At 42.8% G+C, this 21,466-nt stretch overlaps 1 protein-coding gene across 1 annotated transcript; it reads left to right on the top strand.

Annotated features, from left to right (window-relative positions):
• The first annotated feature begins 65 nt into the window (after positions 1-65).
• Positions 66-14,143, top strand: TCTE3 (t-complex-associated-testis-expressed 3). The gene is made up of 4 exons (XM_002925219.4): positions 66-291; positions 8,129-8,335; positions 11,135-11,293; positions 13,616-14,143. The coding sequence occupies exons 1-4, from the start codon at positions 178-180 to the stop codon at positions 13,724-13,726; spliced, it is 591 nt and encodes a 196-aa protein (XP_002925265.4). The 5' UTR covers positions 66-177; the 3' UTR covers positions 13,727-14,143.
• Positions 14,144-21,466: the final 7,323 nt, after the last annotated feature.

The raw sequence follows: 21,466 nt of genomic DNA, 5'->3' as shown, positions 1-21,466 counted from the left end.
TTCCGCCTCCGGGAGGCCGGCCTGGCGTCATGACGCACGCTCCGCCCCGCCCCCTCCCTCCCAGCCGCACTTCCGGCCGGCGCGGCGCAAGCGCGCTACTTGAGCTCTGGAGAGAAGCGGCCGAGGCGTTTGGGGCGGGTGGAGGCGGGCCGCTGGGCGTGGTGGAGCGCGGAGGGCATGGAGAAACGCGGGCGAGGCGGGAAGTCGTCCCCGAGTCCAGCACCTCAGCTGCAGCCGACGCCGCCGCAGCCTCGGAAGGAGAGGAGGCCCAGCATGTTCGAGAGGGAGGCAGTGAGTGCGGGGGCGGGGCGGGAGCACGGTGGCCTGCGGGGCGGGTGTCGGTGAGCGGCCGGTCGCCCTCGCGCTCCTGGGGCTCGCGCTCCCCTCCCTCGTGCTCCCCGGGCTCGCGCCCCCCCTCCCTCGTGTTCCCCAGGCTCGCGCCCCCCTCCCTCATGCTCCTCCGGTTTCTGCTGCCTCCCCTCGTGCTCCCCAGGATCGTGCTTTCGAGGGCTCGCGCTCCTGGCGGGACTGCTAGAGACTCGTTGCTCTCAGGGCTGCATGTGTGCTGCGTTGACCAGGACAAGGGTCCGATGTGTTGAGTTTTCAGAAAGAGCTGCAGTCTCAGTATTTGAGGGTCGTGCAGGAGGAAAAAACAAATGCGAGACTTGTTGTCTGGAGTTAATGGAAGATGCCGTTCACTTTTATGGGTGGAATAATACCAGGGTTTCTGTGAGGCCATAGTTCGAAAACCATTATTGTAATGGAGACTTTTCCTTTTATTGAGACGTTAAGTGAGGAAATAATTTGTCCAAGGATAGGGAACTGTAAGGCTAGAGCGGAGACTAGCATCTGCCCTGGGACTCCTGGTCCACTTGCCTCAAGGTTTCCTTTCCCACCTACTTAATGGGACCCATAATTGACGCGGTGAAGGAGAGAGCAGACAAAACGCTGATGTTGAAAGATCCTAAAACGGGCGCCTGGGTGGCTCAGTCCTTAAGCGTCTGCCTTGGGCTCAGGACGTGATCCCAGGGTCCTGGAATCGAGCCCCGCATTGGGCTCCCTGCTCCGCTGGGAGCCTGCTTCTTCCTCTCCCACTCCCCCTGCTTGTGTTCCCTCTCTTGCTGGCTGTCTCTCTCTCTCTCTCTCTCTCAAATAAATAAATAAAATCTTAAAAAAGAAAGAAAGAAAGATCCTAAAACATTTCTATGAATAAAACAGGAATCAAAACATGTTGGCTCTAATGACAGCTCTGTGATGTCTACATTTTACAAAGGAAAGAACAGACTAGAGGAAGAAAAATAGAGCAGTTTCACACAAGGAAGAGAAAGGGCAGAGCGAAGCTGAAAACCTTAATCTTTTGGAGGTGGAGTGTCATGCCCCCAAAAGCTGTGCTGTGCAGTTTGGCCCCGTAATAGTATGAGCTCCAGCCATGCAGATCCACTTACATAGAGATTATTTTCAATAAATATACTGAAAAATTTTTTGGAGATTTGTAACAAATGAAAAGACATTTTTCTAGCTTACTTTATTGTAAGAATACAGTATATAACATAAAAAATATGTGTTTGTTACCTGTTTATATTATTGGTAAGGCTTATGGTCAACAGTACACTATTAAGTTTTGGGGGACTCAAGTTACAGACTTTTTTTTTTTTTTACTGGATGGGGGTGGTCAGTGCTCCTAACCTTCCTGTTGTTCAAGGATCAGCTGTGGTACCTGGTGATCTTTTTTATAGATAGATCATGAGCAGTAGAGAAAATTTCTGTATTTTGAGGTCATAAGGAAATACTAAAAACAGCTATGATCTTAATTTCAACAACTTGGATGAAATGCACAAATTCCATGAAAGACACTATTATGGGTTGAATTGTGTTCTCCTAAGATTAATATGTTGAAGCCCTTACCCCCAGTACCACAGAACGTGAGTATATGTGGAGGTAGGCCGTTACAGAACTAAGTTAAATTGAGACTGTTAGGGTTTCCCCTTATCCAGTCTCACTACTGTGCTTGTAAGAAGAGATTAAGGCACACAGGGTAGAACATGCCTAGCAGGGTGACCATGTGAAGATGCAGCAAGACAGCAGCCATCTGCAAGAGAGAGCCTCAGGAGAAACCAACCCAACTGGCACTTTGATCTTGGATTTCCAGCCTCCAGAATTGTGAGCAAATAAACTTCTGTTGTTTAAGCCACCTGGTCTGTGGTCTTTTATTATAGCAGCTCTAGCCAACTAATACATAGAAACAAACTACTGTAGCTCGCTCAAGAAATCATAGATACCTGAATAGCCCCTATATCTATTAAAGAAAGTGAATCTCTAGTTTAAAACCTTTCCATAAAGAAAACTCCAGGCCCAAATGGCTTTTCTGGAGAGTTTCTGCCAAATACTATAGTGTTGTGCAAAATTGAAGAAAAGGGAATTTTTCCCAGTTAATCCTATGAGGTCAGCATTACCCTGCTATCAAAACCAGAATAATAAACACTATTCCTCATAAACATAGATGCAAAAATTCTGAACGAAACTATAGCAAATTAAATCCAACAACATGTAAGAAAAATTAAATACATATACTGCACCCAACATAGGGGCACCTAAATACATAAAGCAAGACAAAGGGAAAGAGACAGCAATGTAATAATAATAGGGGACTTCAATACCCCACTTAAATCAATGGGTAGACCATTCAGACAAAAAGTAAAACATCAGCCTTCAGTGACACATTAGACCAGATGGACTTAACAGATATATAGAGAGCATTCCATCCAGGAACAGCAGAATACACATTCTTCTCAAGTGCACATGGAGCATTCTCCAAGACCTATCACATTAGGTCACAAAACAAGTCTTCATAAATTTAAGAAGACTCAAATACCAAGCATCTTTACCAACCACAGTGGTATGGAACTAGAAGTCAATTACAAGAAGAAAAATGAAAAATTCACAAATATGTGAAGATTAAAAACATTCTATGGAACAACCAGTGTGTCACTGTAGAAATCAAGAGAAATGTAAAAATTCCTTGAGGGGCGCCTGGGTGGCACAGCGATTAAGTGTCTGCCTTCGGCTCAGGGCGTGATTCCGGCGTTAAGGGATCGAGCCCCACGTCAGGCTCCTCCACTATGAGCCTGCTTCTTCCTCTCCAACTCCCCCTGCTTGTGTTCCCTCTCTCGCTGGCTGTCTCTATCTCTGTCAAATAAATAAATAAAATCTTTAAAAAATAAAAATAAAAATTCCTTGAAACAAGTGAAAGTGGAAATACATCATACCAAAATTTATAGAATGCAAAAAAGCATTTCCAAGAGGGAATTTCATAACAATAAATGCTTACCTCAAGAAACAATCTCAAATAAGCAACCTGACTTTACACATCAAAGGCTAGAAAAAACAAATGAGATCCAAAGTTAGTAAAAGTAAGGAAATATTTGAGCAGAAGTAAATGATATAGATAATAAGACAATAGAAAGGATAAGTGAAATTAAGAGCTGGTTCATTGAAAAGATAAACAAAATTGACAAATCTTTAGATTCACCAAGGAAAAAGGAGAGGGCTTAAATAAGAAATTTGAAACAGGAGAAAAAAAAACGAAGGAAGACATTGCAACTGAAACCGTAGATACACAAAGTATCATAAGATATTACTAGCAGTTATATGCCAACAATTTGGACAACCCACAAAAAATGTATAAATTCCTACAATAGAAAACCTGAACAGATCAATTACTAGTAAGGAGAGTGAATCAGTAATCAAAAATCTCCCAACAAACAAAAGTCCAGGACCAGATGGCTTCGCTAGTAAATTCTACCAGACATTGAAAGAATTAATACCAATCCTTCTCAAACTCTACAAAAGAATAAAAGAGGAAGGAACACTTTCAAACTAATTTTATGAGGCCAACATTACCCTGATACCAAAACTGTACAAGGACACCAATTGGGTTTAGAGGGAACATACCTTAGCATAATAGAGGTCATATATAACAAGCTTACAGTGAACATCATACTCAATGGTGAAGAGCTGAAAGCATTCCCTTTAAGTTCAGGAACAAGACAAGGATGCCCATTCCCACCACTTCTATTCAACATTGTATTGGAAGTCCTAGCCAGAGAAATTAGGCAAGAGAAAGAAAGAAAAGTCATCCAAATTGGAAAGGAAAAAGTACAAGTGTCACTATTTGTGTATGACATGATATTATATATGGTAAATCCTAACGACTCCACCAAGAAACTGTTAGATTCAATAAACAAATTTAGCAGAATTGCAGGCAACAAAATCAATATAAAAAAATCTATTGCGTTTCTATAGGTAAACTATCAGAAATTAAGAAAACAACCTCATTTCACAATTGCATTTAAAAGAATAAAATGTCTAGGAATAAATGTAACCCAGGAGGTAAAAGTCCTCTACAGTGAAACCTGTAAGACATTGATGAAAGAAATTGAAGACAACATAAATAAATGGAAAGATATTCAATGTTCATAGATTGGAAGAATTAATATTGTTTAAATATACATACACCCAAAGCAATCTACAGATACAGTGTAATCCCTAATAAAATTCCAATGGCATTTTTCACAGAACAAATAATCCTAAACTTTGTATGAAATCACAAAGGACCCCAAATACCCAAAGCAACATGGAGAAAGAAGAACAAAGCTGGAAGCATCTCACTTTCGATTTCAAACTATATTACAAAACTTTAGTGATCAAAACAGTATGGCATTGTCATAAACTCAGACACATAAATCAATAGGACAGAACAGCATCCAGAAATATACATTTATGGTGAATTAACTTGTAACAAAGGAGCCAAGAATATACATACAATAGGGAAAGGACAGTCTTTTCAATGGTTGTTAGGAAAACTGGACCACCGTTTTACATGTACACAAAAATAAATCAAAATAGATTAAAGAATGTAAGACCTGAAACCATAAAAACTCCAAAAAGAAAACATAGGTGGTAAACACCTTGACATCAGTCTTGGTGATGATTTTGTGATCCAACTCCAAAAGCAAAGGCAACAAGAGTAAAAATAAAGAGGTGGAACTACATTAAACTAAAAAAACTTTGGCACAGCAAAGGAAATCAACAAAATGCAAAGGCAGTCTACTCAGTGATAGAGATTATTTGCAAATCATATAACTGATAAGAGGTTAGTATCCAAGACACGTAAAGAATCCTACAACTCAACAGCGAAACAAAACAAAAACCAAACAAAAAATCCCCTAGCAATTGGATTAAAATATGGCCAGACATTCTGAATAGGTATTTTTCCAAAGAAGACATACAGATGGCAACAGGTACATGAGAAGATGCTCAACATCCCGAATCAGGGAAATGCAAATCAAAACCACAGTGAAATATTACCTCACACCTCTTAGATTGACTGTTACCGAAAATATAGGACGTGACAGGTGTTGGCAAGGATGTGGAGAAAAGGCAACCCTCATGCAATGTTGGTGGGAATGTAAATGGGTACAGCTACCATGCAAAACAATATGGAGGTTCCTCAAAAAATTAAAAGTAGAACTACCATACAGTTCAGCAATTCCATTTCTGGGTATTTGTCCAAAGAAAATAAAAACACTAATTTGAAAAAATAACACACATCCCTATGTTTATTGTGGCATTATTTACAATAAATAGCCAAGATATGAGAACAATCTAAATAGTTATTTATTCCTCCATTTAAAAAGATGAAATCTTACCATTTGCAATAACATCTGTGGACCTTGAGAAGAGTAGGCTAAGTGAGATAAGTTAGAAAAATACTGAATGATCTCACTTATATGTGAAATCTAAAAAGAAAATAGGTGAAGGAGGTCAATAGTTATAAAATTCCAATAAAATAATGATAATAATAGTAATAGTAATAGTATATTATATTTAAGTGGGGTTTGTTCCAGGAATGCAAGGTTGGTTAAACATTCAAAAATCATATAACCATATTAACAAACTATTAGTGATGAAAATAGACTGGCAAATAATAACATTTCTACTCATATTAAACCAGCTCACCAAATAGTCATGGCCATAGCTGGACAATGATATATAGCTAAGATGATGCTATCTCTGTGAAATGTATGCAGTGGTTGAATAGATGATATGTACTTGTTATAATCAGATGCCAAGAGAAGAGCTGAAAGATTCTGCACTTAAACATGTTCTTTCTCTTGCCAACCTGCCAATCAGATAAACCCCTCGGGGCAAAGAATGGGAAGTACTGCTCCAGTGCCAGTTTCTGCCACATAAAAGCATCAGGGGTAGAGAATAAATACTCTCACAATACTCCTAGGATTGTGATTTCTAATATTTACATTTTAAACTACTGACCTCTGCAGTAAAATATGAAGAGGAGGGATGATAGAAATATGTAGACCTGTTTTACATACTTAAAGAAATCTAGAGGTAATAAACATCAAAATAAAAGTTTAATAGCTGGGTGCAACAGTAATCCTATATAAAAACAACTCCTAAAAACATAAAATGTGTTTTTAAATCACCTTAACACCTCATCAAAAAAATAACAAAGGAATAAATGCTTCAGAAGAAATGGAAAGATTTGTGTTAAAGAATTACTTGGAAATAAAAAATTCTTATATAAATGCCAAAGTAAACCATGTTCCTGTTTAGAAAAGCTATTACCAAATTACAGAATTACTTAATGTTATTTGTAAAAAGCATTACAAAGTATAAAGTTATCTTCATCCAAACCCTGATCTCCTAATCTGTTCACCACACCAACCAGAATGATCTTTTAGAACTGTAATTAAGAACATATCACTCATGTCCTTAAATTTTTCCAGCACCTTCCCACCGTTCTGAGAATAAAATCGAAACTGCTCACCACATTCTACTCAGTGCTTCACAATCTGCTCCTTGGTTGCCTTCCTAGCTCCCTTCATGTCACCACTCTGCCTCACTCGGAACACTTGACCCGCACTTACCACAAACCAGCTCCTAGAACACACTGCCTTGAAGCCTTTGTTCTTTTTGGGCTTCAGCCCAAATCTAACTTCATTCAGAGGGGACTTCTCTGGCCACTCTGTCTAAGTTAGTCCCTCCCAATGAGCTCCTACCAAGTCATGTGGTTTTATTTTTATAGCAATTACTACTATTTAAATCTGCTTATTCATTTTCCTATATGCTTTCCTATATGCTTTCAATTGTCAGTCAGCCCTCCTTTCCATTGGAATGATCCGTCCATGATTGCAGACTCCTTGATTATGAGTTAACATAAGCCGAACAATTAATCCCTAGCTATTACAACAAAGCTCACCACTGTAACTTCAGAGCCTAGAACATTTATCTGGACCATATTAGGCACCAATAAACATTTCTTTAAGGAGTGTTGAATGTCACAGAATGAATGTCGAATGTCAAAAGCATAAAATAATGTGTGTACCACATCAATTCATTTTGCTATCTTTTCAACTTAAGACTTATGTAATGTTACTTATGTAAATGTTATGTAAAGACTTGTGTAAATAATGGTATTATTTATACAAAGACAAATAAAAGTAAATAATTAAAATTGTAAGAAGACAATGAAGGATAATATTTTCATAACCTCAGGGTAGAGAACAAGAAAGTTTTCTTTACACACCTGCTTCCTAGCACCAGTTGCCCTCCCTGGAGGTCTCTCTTGTTTGTGGTTTTTTGTATCTTCTATGGATATTTTAAATATTATCTATGCAAATTTCTGTTTATAGATAAATAGATGATAGCTAGCTCGCTAGATTATTATTTTCCTTTTGCCCAATCGATAGCCAGGAGTGAATCAGTGAATCTAGGATTCAGCAACTTCTTTATCACAGAAGTCAATTAGAATGGATTTCCAAACTTTGTGCCAGCTCTGCCCCATGGTACCAGGGTTCTTAAATCTAAAATCTAAAATTTCATTTTAGGGGCGCCTGGGTGGCTCAGTCGTTAAGCGTTAAGCCCTTTGGCTCAGGGCGTGATCCCAGCATTCTGGGATCGAGCCCTGCATCGGGCTCCTCCGCTGCTTGTGTTACCTCTCTAGCTGGCTGTCTCTCTCTTGTCAAATAAATACATAAAAAAAATCTTTAAAATTTCATTTTACTATTAAAAAAGTAATCTCTTTCTCTTTTCCTTCCCCCTCTTTCAGTATGCACAGATTTTAAGGGAAAGACTGAGAGAATCGGTTCATGATGTCCAGTACATAGAGCCTCCGTTTGCTGATTCAGTTGCTGATCTAGGGAAAGAATGGAGGGGCGCCCTGGCGAAGTTCAAGTTAGCTAGTTCATACAGAATGCAGCCGCTGAAAAAATTCCAGGCTCATTCAGTAGAAACTAAAGTCCAGCAGATACTAAAGGTAGGTTGATAAATATATATAATAGCAATATCTTAGCTTTGGAGACTTGATAAACTATATTAAGATTTATGGCCATATACTTCATTGATTGATGTTTTTTGTAGCATTTATCTCTGAAAATAAAAAAGTCCTACTCAAGAACCTTCACATCAGTGCTGTGAGCTAGATTTAATTCTTTTGTTATTTCAGCTCTTAACTACCCATAAATTATTTCTCTCTCAGGTTTCCTGTTTGCCCATATTTGGAGGAATGAGTTAAACAAAACACACTGCTCTGTATATGGGTGTGAAAAGTTGGTTCCTGGACACTGAAGTGTTTTAAGGACAGGCAACTGCCAACAAATGCACAGGTTCCCTCTTTAAACTGACCAGTATCTAAAGGTCATTTAAGACAGCTGTTTCCAGGCTAATCCAACAAAGCTTCTTCAATTTTATGAAATACTCTAAGACTAATATTAATACCAACATTATTTATACTAATGTTGGTATCTGAAAGCTACATTGTTCAGATGGAAAGAATTCTTTCATCATCTTTCTTAAAGGACCAAATTAAAGTTTTTTATTTATAGAAAGTTTGAGGGACAACTTCTTCTGAACCCCCTTTTCATCTGGTCTCTAGGGCTGGGCACCAGGCACCCAGGCATTTTCTGATGGCCAGACCCCCCTGGGGGCTCCACCACGCCTGAGTCTACCTCAGATAGGTTCCTTGTTTCAAAGTTCCCTCCCCCTTCAGTTTACAAGGTACATCCCTTCAGACACAACTGATGTGAGCTAGCTGTTGGGAAGAAAGCATCTCTTTACTTTGTATAAATGATTAATACTTTTTTAATCCTATTAAAGTTTATTGTTTAAATGAATTAACTTTTATTAATACAAAAGAATGTTTAGGGGGCCTACTGTGGCCTCCGTCTACTACCATAGACAGAAAACTGAGCTCATCATTGTCAGATGGCTCATGGCTTCAGGAAATAAATTCAACTCAATTTGATACAATAAAATAATTATTGATTACCTTCTCTTATTTAAACACTAGCAGCAAGCATTTGTGACATGAGAATATACATTTTGGTATGTCTCTTGCTTGGTCTTACCACATAGACTGAGTTCAGACTTACTGGGTATAGTAGGATTTCAAACTGTATTTACATTATGTTAATTTACAGAATTTCATAGAGCATGATAGAGCCTAGAACAGCTGATTGGATATGTAGGTGGATAGGTAGGGGTCATAAGGAGGCCAGGGATTTTTCCTTTGGGTTCAAGGAAAATTCAGCATAGTTCTTGATGCAGAAATAGTTTGTACTGGGGCGTCTGGGTAGCGCAGTCTTTAAGCGTCTGCCTTTGGCTCAGGGCATGATCCCGGTGTTCCGGGATCGAGTCCCACATCGGGCTCCTCCGCTGGGAGCCTGCTTCTTCCTCTCCCACTCCCCCTGCTGTGTTCCCTCTCTAGCTGGCTGTCTCTTGGTCACATAAATAAAATCTTTAAAAAAAAAAAAAAAGAAAAGAAAATTTGTACTGCTGGAGCTTGTGGGTGTCTTCTGATAGCAAGTGCTCATTCTTTATTAAATAGGAGCACATGTTGGGCGAAGCCTGAGGTCTGTTAGGCAGATTCAGAAGAGAATGGATGTTGCTATATGACTGAAAGAACCACAGCCAGTACCTGAGGGAAACGAATGCTTCTAGACTCAGTTTTAGGTCCAGCACCATATTCTAGAAGGGAATCAAAACCAAAAAAAAGAACAATATATTTGGTTTTACTTGCCTATAAAATTAGCTGGTAGGAGTTCATTCGTTATTGCAGGACCCAGAACCAAGTTAATTCATCATTGTCCGGGTAAGTCAGAGGCACTTGCAGTCTGCTCACGAGGTGGTCCAGTCTGCTTCCCGGCTGTGGGAAAGCCTAGTGCTTCATGGCTCACATCTGTCTCCCCAGCTGATATTAATCCACAGCAGACACGGCAGGAAACCTGGGGTCTCCTCAGCATCCACCCGGAGTCCACAGAGAGAGCCGCAGAGTGCCAAGCCATGGGGAGAGGGCTAGAGAAGTGGCGTTTATTCAAGAGAGACTGCTGAAGACAGGAGTCATGTAATACAGGCTCCCGTCCAGGAAACCCAGGCTTTAGGAAAACTCAAGTCTGAGTTTTAGCAAATACGGAAATTATAGAAAGATTTCCTTCATCTACCTAAGCATTCCCAGATGTATTGTTTTAAAATTCCCCTGTGTCTCCCCACTAGCTGTTTGATGGGGTGACCTAGTAAAGGAAAACCTAGAGGTTAAGAGTTGGTAATGAAGGGGCGCCTGGGTGGCACAGCGGTTAAGCGTCTGCCTTCGGCTCAGGGCGTGATCCCGGCGTTATGGGATCGAGCCCCACATCAGGCTCCTCTGCTAGGAGCCTGCTTCTTCCTCTCCCACTCCCCCTGCTTGTGTTCCCTCTCTCGCTGGCTGTCTCTGTCTCTGTCAAATAAATAAATAAAATCTTAAAAAAAAAAAATCTATAAAAAAAAAAAGAGTTGGTAATGAAGAGCAATTGAATGTAGTTAAAAAACCAAAATAAAGGAAAACTTAGAGGTTAAGGATTGGTAATAAAGAGCAATTAAATGTAATTTAAAAACCCAAATAAACTATTCAACATTGTTATTGAAATAAATTGGTAAGCACAACATTCATTTAATGTTATTTGGTTAGGAATGCATGTATTTTTTTTAAGTTATATGTATTATTTAGATATATGTTTTCTTGAATTTCTATGTAGAAAATATTTGGTTTGAAAATTAAGATGTTTTTCCTATTTTTTTAAAGGAAAGTCTTAAAGATGTCAAATATGATGATAAAGTCTTCTCTCATTTGTCACTTGAATTAGCAGACCACATCTTGTCAGCAGTGAAAGAATTTGGGTACCACCGTTACAAGTTCATTATAAAAGTATTATTTATTCAAAAAACTGGTCAGGCAATAACTGTGAGTACCACACTGACGCAGCATCTATCAGCCAGTGCTCCAGGGTGTCCCCTCTAGTGACCTGACCATTCCTGTGCCTTTGAGGCCCCCAGGCGCCTCTCTGACAAAGGATGATTTTGTTAGCTGTATCTTCCTTCGCTGCCTGTTATTTGAAAAGGACTAACCCAGAAATGGCAATTTTCTACTGATATCCTATTCCTTGATCACACTAATTTTGACAGTTTGTTATTTGATAATTAACCAGTAAATTTATTTTGAGCACTAAAGGGAGTTAGATTAGGTACTGAGAAAAAGACAGAAAATGGGGAGATGCAGACCATGATTCTCTGAGAGTTTTTACTGTACTTGAGGAAAGAAAACAATTGCAGGTCAGAGGTTAAGAAATGGGGGGGTGGTGCCTGGGTGGCTCAGTCATTAAGCGTCTGCCTTCCGCTCAGGGCTTGATCCCAGAGTCCTGGGATCGAGCCCCACATCAGGCTCCTCCACTGTGAGCCTGCTTCTTCCTCTCCCACTCCCCCTGCTTGTGTTCGCTCTCTCGCTGGCTGTCTCTCTCTCTGTCAAATAAATAAATAAATAAAATCTTTTAAAAAAAAAGTTTAAGAAATGGAATGGGATGGACAGTGGGCTAGCCAGGGTTTCGAAATCCAGTCGACCTAGATATGAACACTGGCAGTGACAGTGACTGGGCATAGCTGTTTTCACCTGTAAAATGGAGACAGTACACCTACTGGCTGCAGCTGCTCTGATGGTCAAGTGAGGTGGTCTGTAAGAAAGCCCTCCACCTGGTCTCTGGCACAGTCCTCAGTAAGCAGCAAGGCAATTACTGTCATTTACAAATACGGATACACTAGGCCACGTGAGCTTGAGTGAGCTGCCCGTCAACGTGTGGCAGCCGGGCATGGTCTGCAGTCTTCGTGGAAGCAGGCGGAGGGGTGCTGGCCACACAGGAGTTGGCAAGACTGGTGGCCTTGGCTCCCAGGGAGAGGAGAACACTAGCACATACTTCTCACATGGAGAAGATTAAAGTAGGGCAATGTGATAGAGTGGCAGAGTGGCTGCTGGGATTGTCTGGAGACAGGGAAGGCCCTCTGCTAGAGGAAACCAGCTGTGCCAGAGATCCGGGAGAAGGACTTGAAACCAGAGAATACAGGAGTGCAAAGTTGCCATGGCAGCGGGGAGCCTGGTGTGCTTGGTTAATAACCTGTGTGCTTGCCGTATGTTTTGGTAGCAGACAAGGGTATGATGTGCATTGGGTAATCGTACCGTACAACAAACCACCCCAGAACTTAGCGGCTTAGAACACCATTCTGTGGGTCAGCCCACCTGCAACAGCTGCTTTTCCAGCTGTTCTCCCTGACGCACTCACAGCCCCTCGGTTACTCTGCTGTGCTTCAGGTCCAACCCGGCCTCACTCACGTGGCTGGTGCTGACTGCTGGCTGGAGCTCCTGGGTTCTCCTGCACGTGAGCCACCGCCCTCCAGTGGGCTGAGTGGCTTTCCTTATGTGGAGGTCTCCTCACAGGGTTCTGAGCAGGTGGGAGCAGAAGACCTCTGAAGGCTTTGGAAGTCACACAATGTCCCATTCTTTTGCTCACAGCAAGTCCCAAGGCCAATTCATACTCAAGGTCTGGAGAAACCACAAAATGTTTGTGGCCATTTATATCTACCATGGGTGGGGCGCCTGGGTGGCACAGCGGTTGGGCGTCTGCCTTCGGCTCAGGGCGTGATCCCGGCGTTAGGGGATCGAGCCCCACATCAGGCTCCTCTGCTGTGAGCCTGCTTCTTCCTCTCCCACTCCCCCTGCTTGTGTTCCCTCTCTCGCTGGCTGTCTCTATCTCTGTCAAATAAATAAAAAAAAATAAAATAAAATCTTTATATCTACCATGGAAAAGTAGGCTGTAGTCAAATCATGTATGGCCTTGTGAACGAAGCAAATGATTTAGAGTTTTCTCTAACTGCCTGCTTGGATAATCAATGCCATTTTTTTTTATTTTAAAACAAGGTTCTAATAGACTTTCCCTTGAAATTTTTTAAAGATGGAAAGGAAAATTTCATATCAGGGCCTGTAACACAGAGGAATAGTACTGTATGCAGAACTCTTAAACCCAGTTTCCGAGGGCTCCTGTCCCTGCCCCCAGACACTCTGCTAAGGTCCAGTCCCTGTGCCAGAGAAGGACCACTCCAGGAAGAGAAGAGGGGCCCTTTCAGGAAAAGGGAAACTGGACAAATTACTTTTTAATATCACTTTCTAAGATACTTTATAGAAGTTTACTTCTTAATATGTTCGATTTAAAGTTGGTCTTTTGAAATTTGTGTATCACAGATTGCCAGCAGATGGATCTGGGATGTTGCGTGGGACAGCTGGGTTGCAGTGAAACATGAAACAGAAACGTATGTCGCCTTGGCCCTGGTGTTTGCTCTCTATTGTGAATAGCTCATTAACACGTACGGGAGTGCTTGCCTCTCCACTTTACCGAGATATGTGACTTTGAAGATTTGCAAACTTCATAGTAGCTTTGATTAGCTATGCTTTTGCCTCCAGTTGAAGGTTCATTGTATTCTTTTAACAATAAACAAGTAAAAGCCAGATTTTTACCTTCATACTTGTTAGTTATCATATTTATTAATGTTCTATTACCCCAAAGTATAAAAGTATGAATGATACATATGGGGATAGATAGATTTGAGTATATAAATGCTTATAGTGGATTCTAATATAGGGAAATTACTTATTTTTAGAATTAAGACAACTAGAATTTGCTACAGGACATTATGACACAACATTGTAATGTGTCAAGTAAATGTTAAAATAGATTTTGGAAAACTTCTAATGGCAGTTGTATTTTTAAATGGCATTTTAATATGTTACGGGCATTCTTTAGAAAGGACTTACCAAGTTTGAAATAAAGACCTTAATGTATTTAACACATCCCTAACCAATCAAAATGCTTAAAGGGTGGTCATTCTTTCTGTTACTCTGTTAAATTCTTTTTAGGTGCAAGAACTGAAAACCTAATCTAGTTGTTTAAAAAAAAGAGAGAATTTTATTTTCCAGGCATTTGATCAGGGATCCAGGTTGTTTCTGTCTTTCCCTTCTCCCCCCAGACTTTTACATACATTTGTTTAACTTCTCATGTTCCTGTCTATGACTAGACGTGTCATAGTTCACTCCTTGGGGCTGGGGCTGCATCCCCCCTTTGCTGGAGCACATGACCACATGAAAAGAGTAGACAGGGCTATCAGAGCTCTCCCAGCAAGGAAGCAGGGGGTGGGTTTGGAGGAGGCAACCAATAACGTCTGTGGTCAGATGACTTTCAGAGTTGTAATCGGAGCTCGAAAAACCATGTCAAACTGCATGGATGGTTAAAACAGCCATTAGATGGATAGTCCAAAAACTGGAAGGTAGAAAGGTAGGGGAGAGTTTTCTTTTCAATCCATGTGTTATCATGAGCTAGATAATCCAGGACTAACAGTTCCGTGCTGCACAGCATAAACATGCTCATTGTCGCCCAAAGAATCTTCAGCACAGGAGTTCTCAGTTGTGAGCAGTGGCTGCAGGAACAGTGGTAAGGAGCCTGTGCTGCAGCTCCTGGTAAGCAATGCACCTTCCTGCTGAGCTTGCAGGAATCATTAGTTGTAAAGTGTACAGCCCCACAGATGTGTTAGTAAAGTGAGAATGATACTGTCCTTCTGAGGCTAGTGTGGGAATTATGTGAGGTAATTAATAACCAAGCGCTTGTGCCCAGCACCTCAGAGAGCCCTGGAGTTTCCTACGGCCTAAAATGTGACCTGTTGGTATTACCTGATTTGAGGTCTCAGAAGTGCCTTCCACTCTGCTCTTTCTCTTGCCTTCCCCAACCCCATACATGCTTTGTCCGTACAAGTGACTCAAATCCTCCCTTCTCCTCCACCACCAGGTCTTGTCTGGCTCTGTGCAGTGCCCCTTTCTTCCGTGTATTCATTTGTTCACTGTTTTGTTCAGCCACACTCTGAGTGCACCATGTCCCAGGCACTGTGTGAGGCTCAGGTGTGCAGCGGGGCCCTGGTCTCTGGGGTTCCATCGAGGCAAGAGCGCCTTGGGAGGAACAGGGAGCACACCCTTCTTTGCCTCCCACAGAACACTGGTGGTGCGGCCGCCTGGAAGGCATGACCCGGGTCATGTCAACCCCTGGCCCGGGTTGCCTCAGTCATCCTCGGTCGCCTTCTGAATTAAAACAAACTCTTCTGCCTACTCTTACTGGTCTGATTCTCCAGGGAAGAGAGCTGCCATTTTCAGAGGTTTGATGGATTCCAGGTGCATGTGAACATCTCTAACCCAGCAGTACTTCTCGCTGCTGCCCCCACTTGACCTCCTCTGTCATCAGGCGCCTTGGATGCCTTCCTTTGTACTTTCATCCTGTCTCGTGCAAGTTTCTGTTCAGGCCTCCCTCCCACCGCAAAGACCCCTTCCTGCCTCTCCTCCTCCAAGCTGTATGGAGGCTTGTACCAAGAGAGCCTCTGCCCTGCACTCAGCCACGTCTTCTTGCTCTGCCTCGGCAGCCACTTCACTGTGAGCCTGCAGAAGCCACTGGCCGTCCTTCTGAACTAATTTCCCAGTGCCATTAAGGAATCCTACGAATCACATCAGATATGACACAGATGTTTGCTTCAGCTACTAGAGAAATCTGCAGGCCCCTGATCTGACCTCCTGCTTCTCAAAGCTTTTCCTAGCAGGTTAGTGACCTTCCTCTGCAGGGTTCACAGCACTCCTCTATATTCCCAACCTCTCCTCCACATGTATTTTGAATCTCTTTCCTTTTTTTTTTTAATATTTTTATTTTTAAAAAATTTTATTTATTTATTTGAGAGAGAGTGAGTGAAAGAGGGCATGAGCAGGGAGAGGGGCAGAAAGAGAAGCAGACTCCCTGCTGAGCAAGGGAGCCTGACACAGGTCTTGATCCCAGCACCCCGGGATCATGACTTGAGCCAAAGACAGACACGTGACCAACTGAGTCACTCAGGCGCTCCTTGAGTCTCTTTCCTTAATAAGGACTTGGCTTGTCCCCACGGAAGAGTCTCTGTTCTCTGAAAGGGAGGGATATGCAAAGCAACCTCCAAAGGAGCCCTAAGACCAAAGAAAAAGGCCAAGTCCAGCTTGAGGAGAAACAGTTTGTTAAGGGGACTTGTGGACAGAAGTGTGTCTTGGGTGGCAGTGATGGATAGATCTCTCCAACCCCACCTTCCTTAAGACCTGCTTTTTCATCCCTGGAGGGTGGGTGTACCTGGGGGGGATCAGTCAGGGGGGACAATGGTCAGGTATCCCTGTGTGTCATAGTCCTATGTCCAGGGCAGAGCAAGCACATCAGGCCCTGAGAGTGTGTCTAATTAAGGGTGCGCTTAAACAGAAGGACAGCCTGGGGTAGGGGCTGTGCTCCAGAAGGTCACAGAGTGGCCATCACGGGTTTGTCCAAGGTGACATCCATCTGGTTCACACAGCCCCTCAAGCAAAAGCTGTTTTTCCTCTTAGTCCCTAATGCAGCCCTCTGGACTTAAACTGTGTGGATTCACACCTCTTCACGTCTGTGTGCCACTACTGCCCACGGCCCCTGGCTTGTTCCTTCTCATTACCTAAAGACAAGAGCTAGGGGACTCCAGCCCCCATCTCTGTTGACTCCTGCTACCATTTGTTGTGACTTCGATATCCACGCAGATAACTGTCCAGTAAGGCTGTCCCCACGTGGGCATGGTTCTGGTATGGACAAATTCTGATTGCCACAGTCCAGTTAAGAAACACCAGTCCCCCAGAAGCATGATTCAAATTTCAACTACTCTGCTGCATTGACTGAGGAAGTGCACCAAGTACAGACCTCACAGCCAGCGCTCAGCCCGCAGATCACCACGCCAATACCTGCACATGTTCTGGTCTTCCTTGCAAAGCCCGTCAGGGACTGGTCACTGCACCCCGGTTATTCAGTGCTTCGGGCCACAGCACAGACAGCAAAGTGTGCAGCTGTACCGCCTCCTTGTCTCCCAGTGACACAGCCACAGGATGGTTCACAAAAATGGACCATAAAAAGAAAATTCCGTCTGACATTAAAATTTTGTTTCACAGAATTTGCCAAAAAAGTTGAAAGTTCATCAAAGAAATAAATGAGGAGCTGAAAATGAAATTGGATGTGATTAGGAAATTTGAAAATGACTAGAGTGAAGCCGAGATGATGAGACCTCAGCCTGCACAAAGGTACTGTCCAACAAGGAAAAAAGCATGGTAACATTGGATCCACATCCTTTAAACCGCTGTTGGAACAGAAAAATGCTTGTGGTCGACAAGACCTCCTTCTACTTTGGACCGAAGATGGTAATAATAATGACAAATCCCAGTGGGTCTGGCTAGCCTTCAGGCCAAGTGTTGACGTTAGTTATCATGTCAAAGAAACTGTAACTACAGAGAGACGGAAAAGCAAGCTTTTACTGCAGTAAAGCTGGTTGCATCCTTTTAGAAGTCCATGGAGTTGGTTAGTGTTGAGCTCTGGTTAAGCCGCTGGGCCAGACAGGGTGCTGCTGGGAAACCTGCACCCAGACCGCACAGATCAGTTAGAGCAGGCGGTTGTGACAAAGGGTGAAGAGACACTGAAAACAACTTCACGTTAAGGACACTTGGAGATATTTTACAACACTGAAAATGCAAAACATCAAATGTTGGAAGGAGTATGACAATTTATCAAGGCACAAAAAAGGTAAGTGATAGTAGGAGAAGGCAAGTGCTTTTCAAACTACTCGGTAAAGTTTTTACACAGAAATAAAGCACTAATTCTTGGTGTTTTTTGTATTTATAGCATGCTAAATATTAGTTTTACAATTAAAAAATTCTCTATACATTTATAATTGGCAGTAAAGGAGTTTTAAATATTTTACCAAAAGTTTTGGGTAATTATAATTTTTCTCCCTGATTATTAAGATCACTTTGGACGATCTCAGCTTCTGTGGTATTTTTTACAGTCCTGTGCTCTCAAGAAAACTTGGAATTCTGTACTCTAGCTTCCTGATTCCTTGACCAATTCACATTTGGTGACGTTTTCCTCCAGCCCACCTTGATCATCTACTCCTTGGTTCATCCTGTAGACTCAGCTATCATCAATAGCAGTAGGACCTCTGAAATCTTGGACTCAAGCAGGTTATTTTTATACAATCATTTTCTGTCTTTAGGGTTCAGCACCTGTAGAATCTTACTGAAATCTCCATTCAATGCAATAGCCCATCATTATAATCGCTCCCTTACAATCACACTCAAATTCTTTGCCCCTCTTACTCATCTGGGAAAACCCCTTCCTGAAGGAAATGCATATTCTTAGCCTGAATTCAAGTAGCTAAATTTGACAGAGAACTTGGAAAAATCAGACCAACTGGTTTCCCTTGAAGCTCTCCACCAAAAACCTGCAACAGGCAGACCCCTTGGTATCCTAGGAACTTTGCTCTCCCACCTCTCCCCACTACCTCCTTATTGCTCTCCTTTCTTCACTTCTGTGGGTTGTTTCACCTCCTATTTCTTTCAGGAAAGAAAAAGTATCTGAGGTAAATCTTTCAGGTTTTCCACCACCAAGTCTCAAAATCTACTTGGATCTGCAGCCACATTCCGTTTTCTGTCTTGTCCCAGTGGATGGACGGTGCCTCTTGCTGTCAAGGGTTTACCCAGCACCTGTGCTGGCTTCTGGCCTTCCCAGAGCTGCCTCCCGTAGCTCCTGCACGTGATGTCCCCTCTGCTCCCCCTCATCAGCATTCAAGCTTGCTCCTTGTGTCCCACCTTAAAGACAACAGCCCACTTCTCCAGCTACCATCTTTCTCTGGTACTCGGCACAAACTTATTCACATATTAACCTCCTGTTCCCTCCTCAAGAGACTTCAGTCTGGCTTCTGAAGTTGCCACTCCTTAAAAACAGCTCCAAATAATTAAGTTTGCTCATTACCCCCGGATTGCTAAATACAATGGACATTTCTCTGTCCTCATCTTATTCAACCTCTTAGTTGACATAGTTAACTGTCCCTCTTTATGAAACACTCTATCCTCTCGGTTTACAAAATCTGTCACTTAGTTTTCTACCTATTTCCAACTTAGTACATAGTAAGGTAGTATTTGATGAATGAATGAATGATTCTTTATATTTTTATCACCTAACATAATTCTTAGTTCATAGTTTCTTTTCATAAAATATTTGTGAAATAATTGGATGGACATTATTATTTAATCCTACAAATGAGGAAATGGAGTTTCAGAGAGATTAAAAATTTACCCATTATGGATCACACAGCTATTAAGTGGCACAGTTGGTACTGACAACAATCTTATCTCATTTTTTTTTTAAGAGGGAGGAGGGAGGGGCAGAGGGAAAGGGAGAGAGAAAATTCCAAGCAGGCTCTACACTGAGCAGGGAGCCCCACGCTGGGCTCGATCTCACCAGCTTGAGATCAAGACCTGAGCTAAAATCAAGAGTCCGATGCTCAGTCGACTGAGCCACCCTGGTGCCCCCAAAATCTTAACTCTTAATTTTTGTTCTCACCATTGCATCATGCCACTGCCCTGTATATTTCACCCCACCTCCTGGAATCTGCCGTCATTTACCCTACTCTCGACCCACACTGGAATGGCTGATGTGCCTAAATATGCTTCCTATTTTTCCACCTTCAGTCTTTTCAGGCTTGAAACCCTATTCCTGCTTCCAGTTGTACATTTACCTGGAATTGTCCTATGAGTCTCTTAAGATACTTTTCAAATTCTATCAGTTCTAACCTTAAAATCTTGACTTTTGTACTTGCAAGGAATTTTTTTCCCCACCTAAACTGCCTTAAAATACATTTATATATTTGTGTCTTATTCTTTCAGTGTTGAAAATGCTCATGGGCAGTGTCTCCTTAATATTCTGGCTGCCTTGCATGTTGAAAGGCTGAGTCAATTATCTGTTGACTTGGAATGAAGAGTTTTAAACTTGCGTCTGATCTAGAGACAGAATATCCAAGGGAAGAGAGTGGACCGAAATAACTGACTATATATATGTATATGTATATATTTAATGTTAAATTCTATCTAGAGATCTGAGTGAGGGCCCTGATCAGTTAAGAGAATTTGGGAGAAAGTTGATTTTTCTTGGTGGTATTCAGACAGGCCATTTTCTTCAGTGGGTAGGGAAATGGGGAGCTGGTCTGATGAGGTTGTGAGTGGAAGCAAAGTTTAAATTAGGAGCCTTTGTGAGTCTCCCACTATTGGTGCTATTTCTGAGCTGATGGGAATAGAAAGTCAGGAATAGGTGGGCTGGGAGAATCAAAGTAGGTCCTTTAACCCTTTGCTTCGCCTTTCCAAACCTGTGTTTGTTGAGTGTAAGCAAAAATCATGAAAGGAGGGTCGTGTGTCTAGTGCCCTGAGCAAGTCCTCTACACTCTCCCTAATGAAGTGTCTGCTGAGAGGGCAACTGCAACACATTGCTGGGGCCCTTGTCGTCACAACTGTCTGCCATGTTCTCTCAAGTTTCAATTCCTAGCGTGGGTGAGAAATCCTGGAAGTGAGCAGGGAAAGTCTACGAACGAGGGTTCATAATAAATTCAGCTCAATAAAACTCCTCCCATTACGTCGGAGTCTTTTATCAGCCGGCCATTGTACTCCGACCTGTGCGTAATCCTGAAGATCAGGGTTCCCTGCACTTTACAGATGAGGCAGGAGGCCCGGGAGAGGTCGGGACGCGCCCGGCCGCCTTCCAGGGTCTCAGGTGCGGGCTGCGGCGGAGCGCACACTGCGACGCACAACCCCACGCATGCACGCCGTCCGATTTCGACGGCCCTGGGGCGGACGTGCGCGAACTTTCCCAATGAAAGCGGCCGAGGACGTGGCTGGAGCGCGCCGGCTGCCTGGCAGGTGGCTCAGGAGCTGCGGGGATCCAGAGGCCGCCGGCAGAGAACAAAGGCGGCCGAGGGGCGGTGGCCAAGGACCCCACGCGAGGAAATGGGCAGGGGCCCTCACAGCCCCCCGCGACACAGCCCACAGGGGCGGTGCCAGGACGCGGGAAAACCCGGGGGGAGGGCGGGGGTCCCTCGGGATTGAGGGGGAGGGCGGACGCCTGGAGGGAGGGTCCCTCGGCAGAGGGGGGTAGGAGGACAGGGACCCTTGGGAGAACCCCGCGGGGGAGGGGTGGGTAGCGGCGGCGGGGAC

The sequence above is a fragment of the Ailuropoda melanoleuca genome, chromosome 10, assembly GCF_002007445.2.
Source record: "Ailuropoda melanoleuca isolate Jingjing chromosome 10, ASM200744v2, whole genome shotgun sequence".
Lineage (NCBI taxonomy): Eukaryota > Metazoa > Chordata > Mammalia > Carnivora > Ursidae > Ailuropoda > Ailuropoda melanoleuca.
The sequence above is the reverse complement of the archived record's forward strand: the minus strand, read 5'-3'. Positions and strand labels throughout refer to the sequence as shown.

Coding starts and splice junctions, on each gene's coding strand:
- TCTE3 (XM_002925219.4), top strand. CDS start 178: ATGGAGAAACGCGGGCGAGGCGGGAAGTCGTCCCCGAGTCCAGCACCT. Junction 8,336..11,134: donor AAGTCCAGCAGATACTAAAG/GTAGGTTGATAA, acceptor ATTTTTTTAAAG/GAAAGTCTTAAAGATGTCAA. Junction 11,294..13,615: donor AAACTGGTCAGGCAATAACT/GTGAGTACCACA, acceptor TGTGTATCACAG/ATTGCCAGCAGATGGATCTG.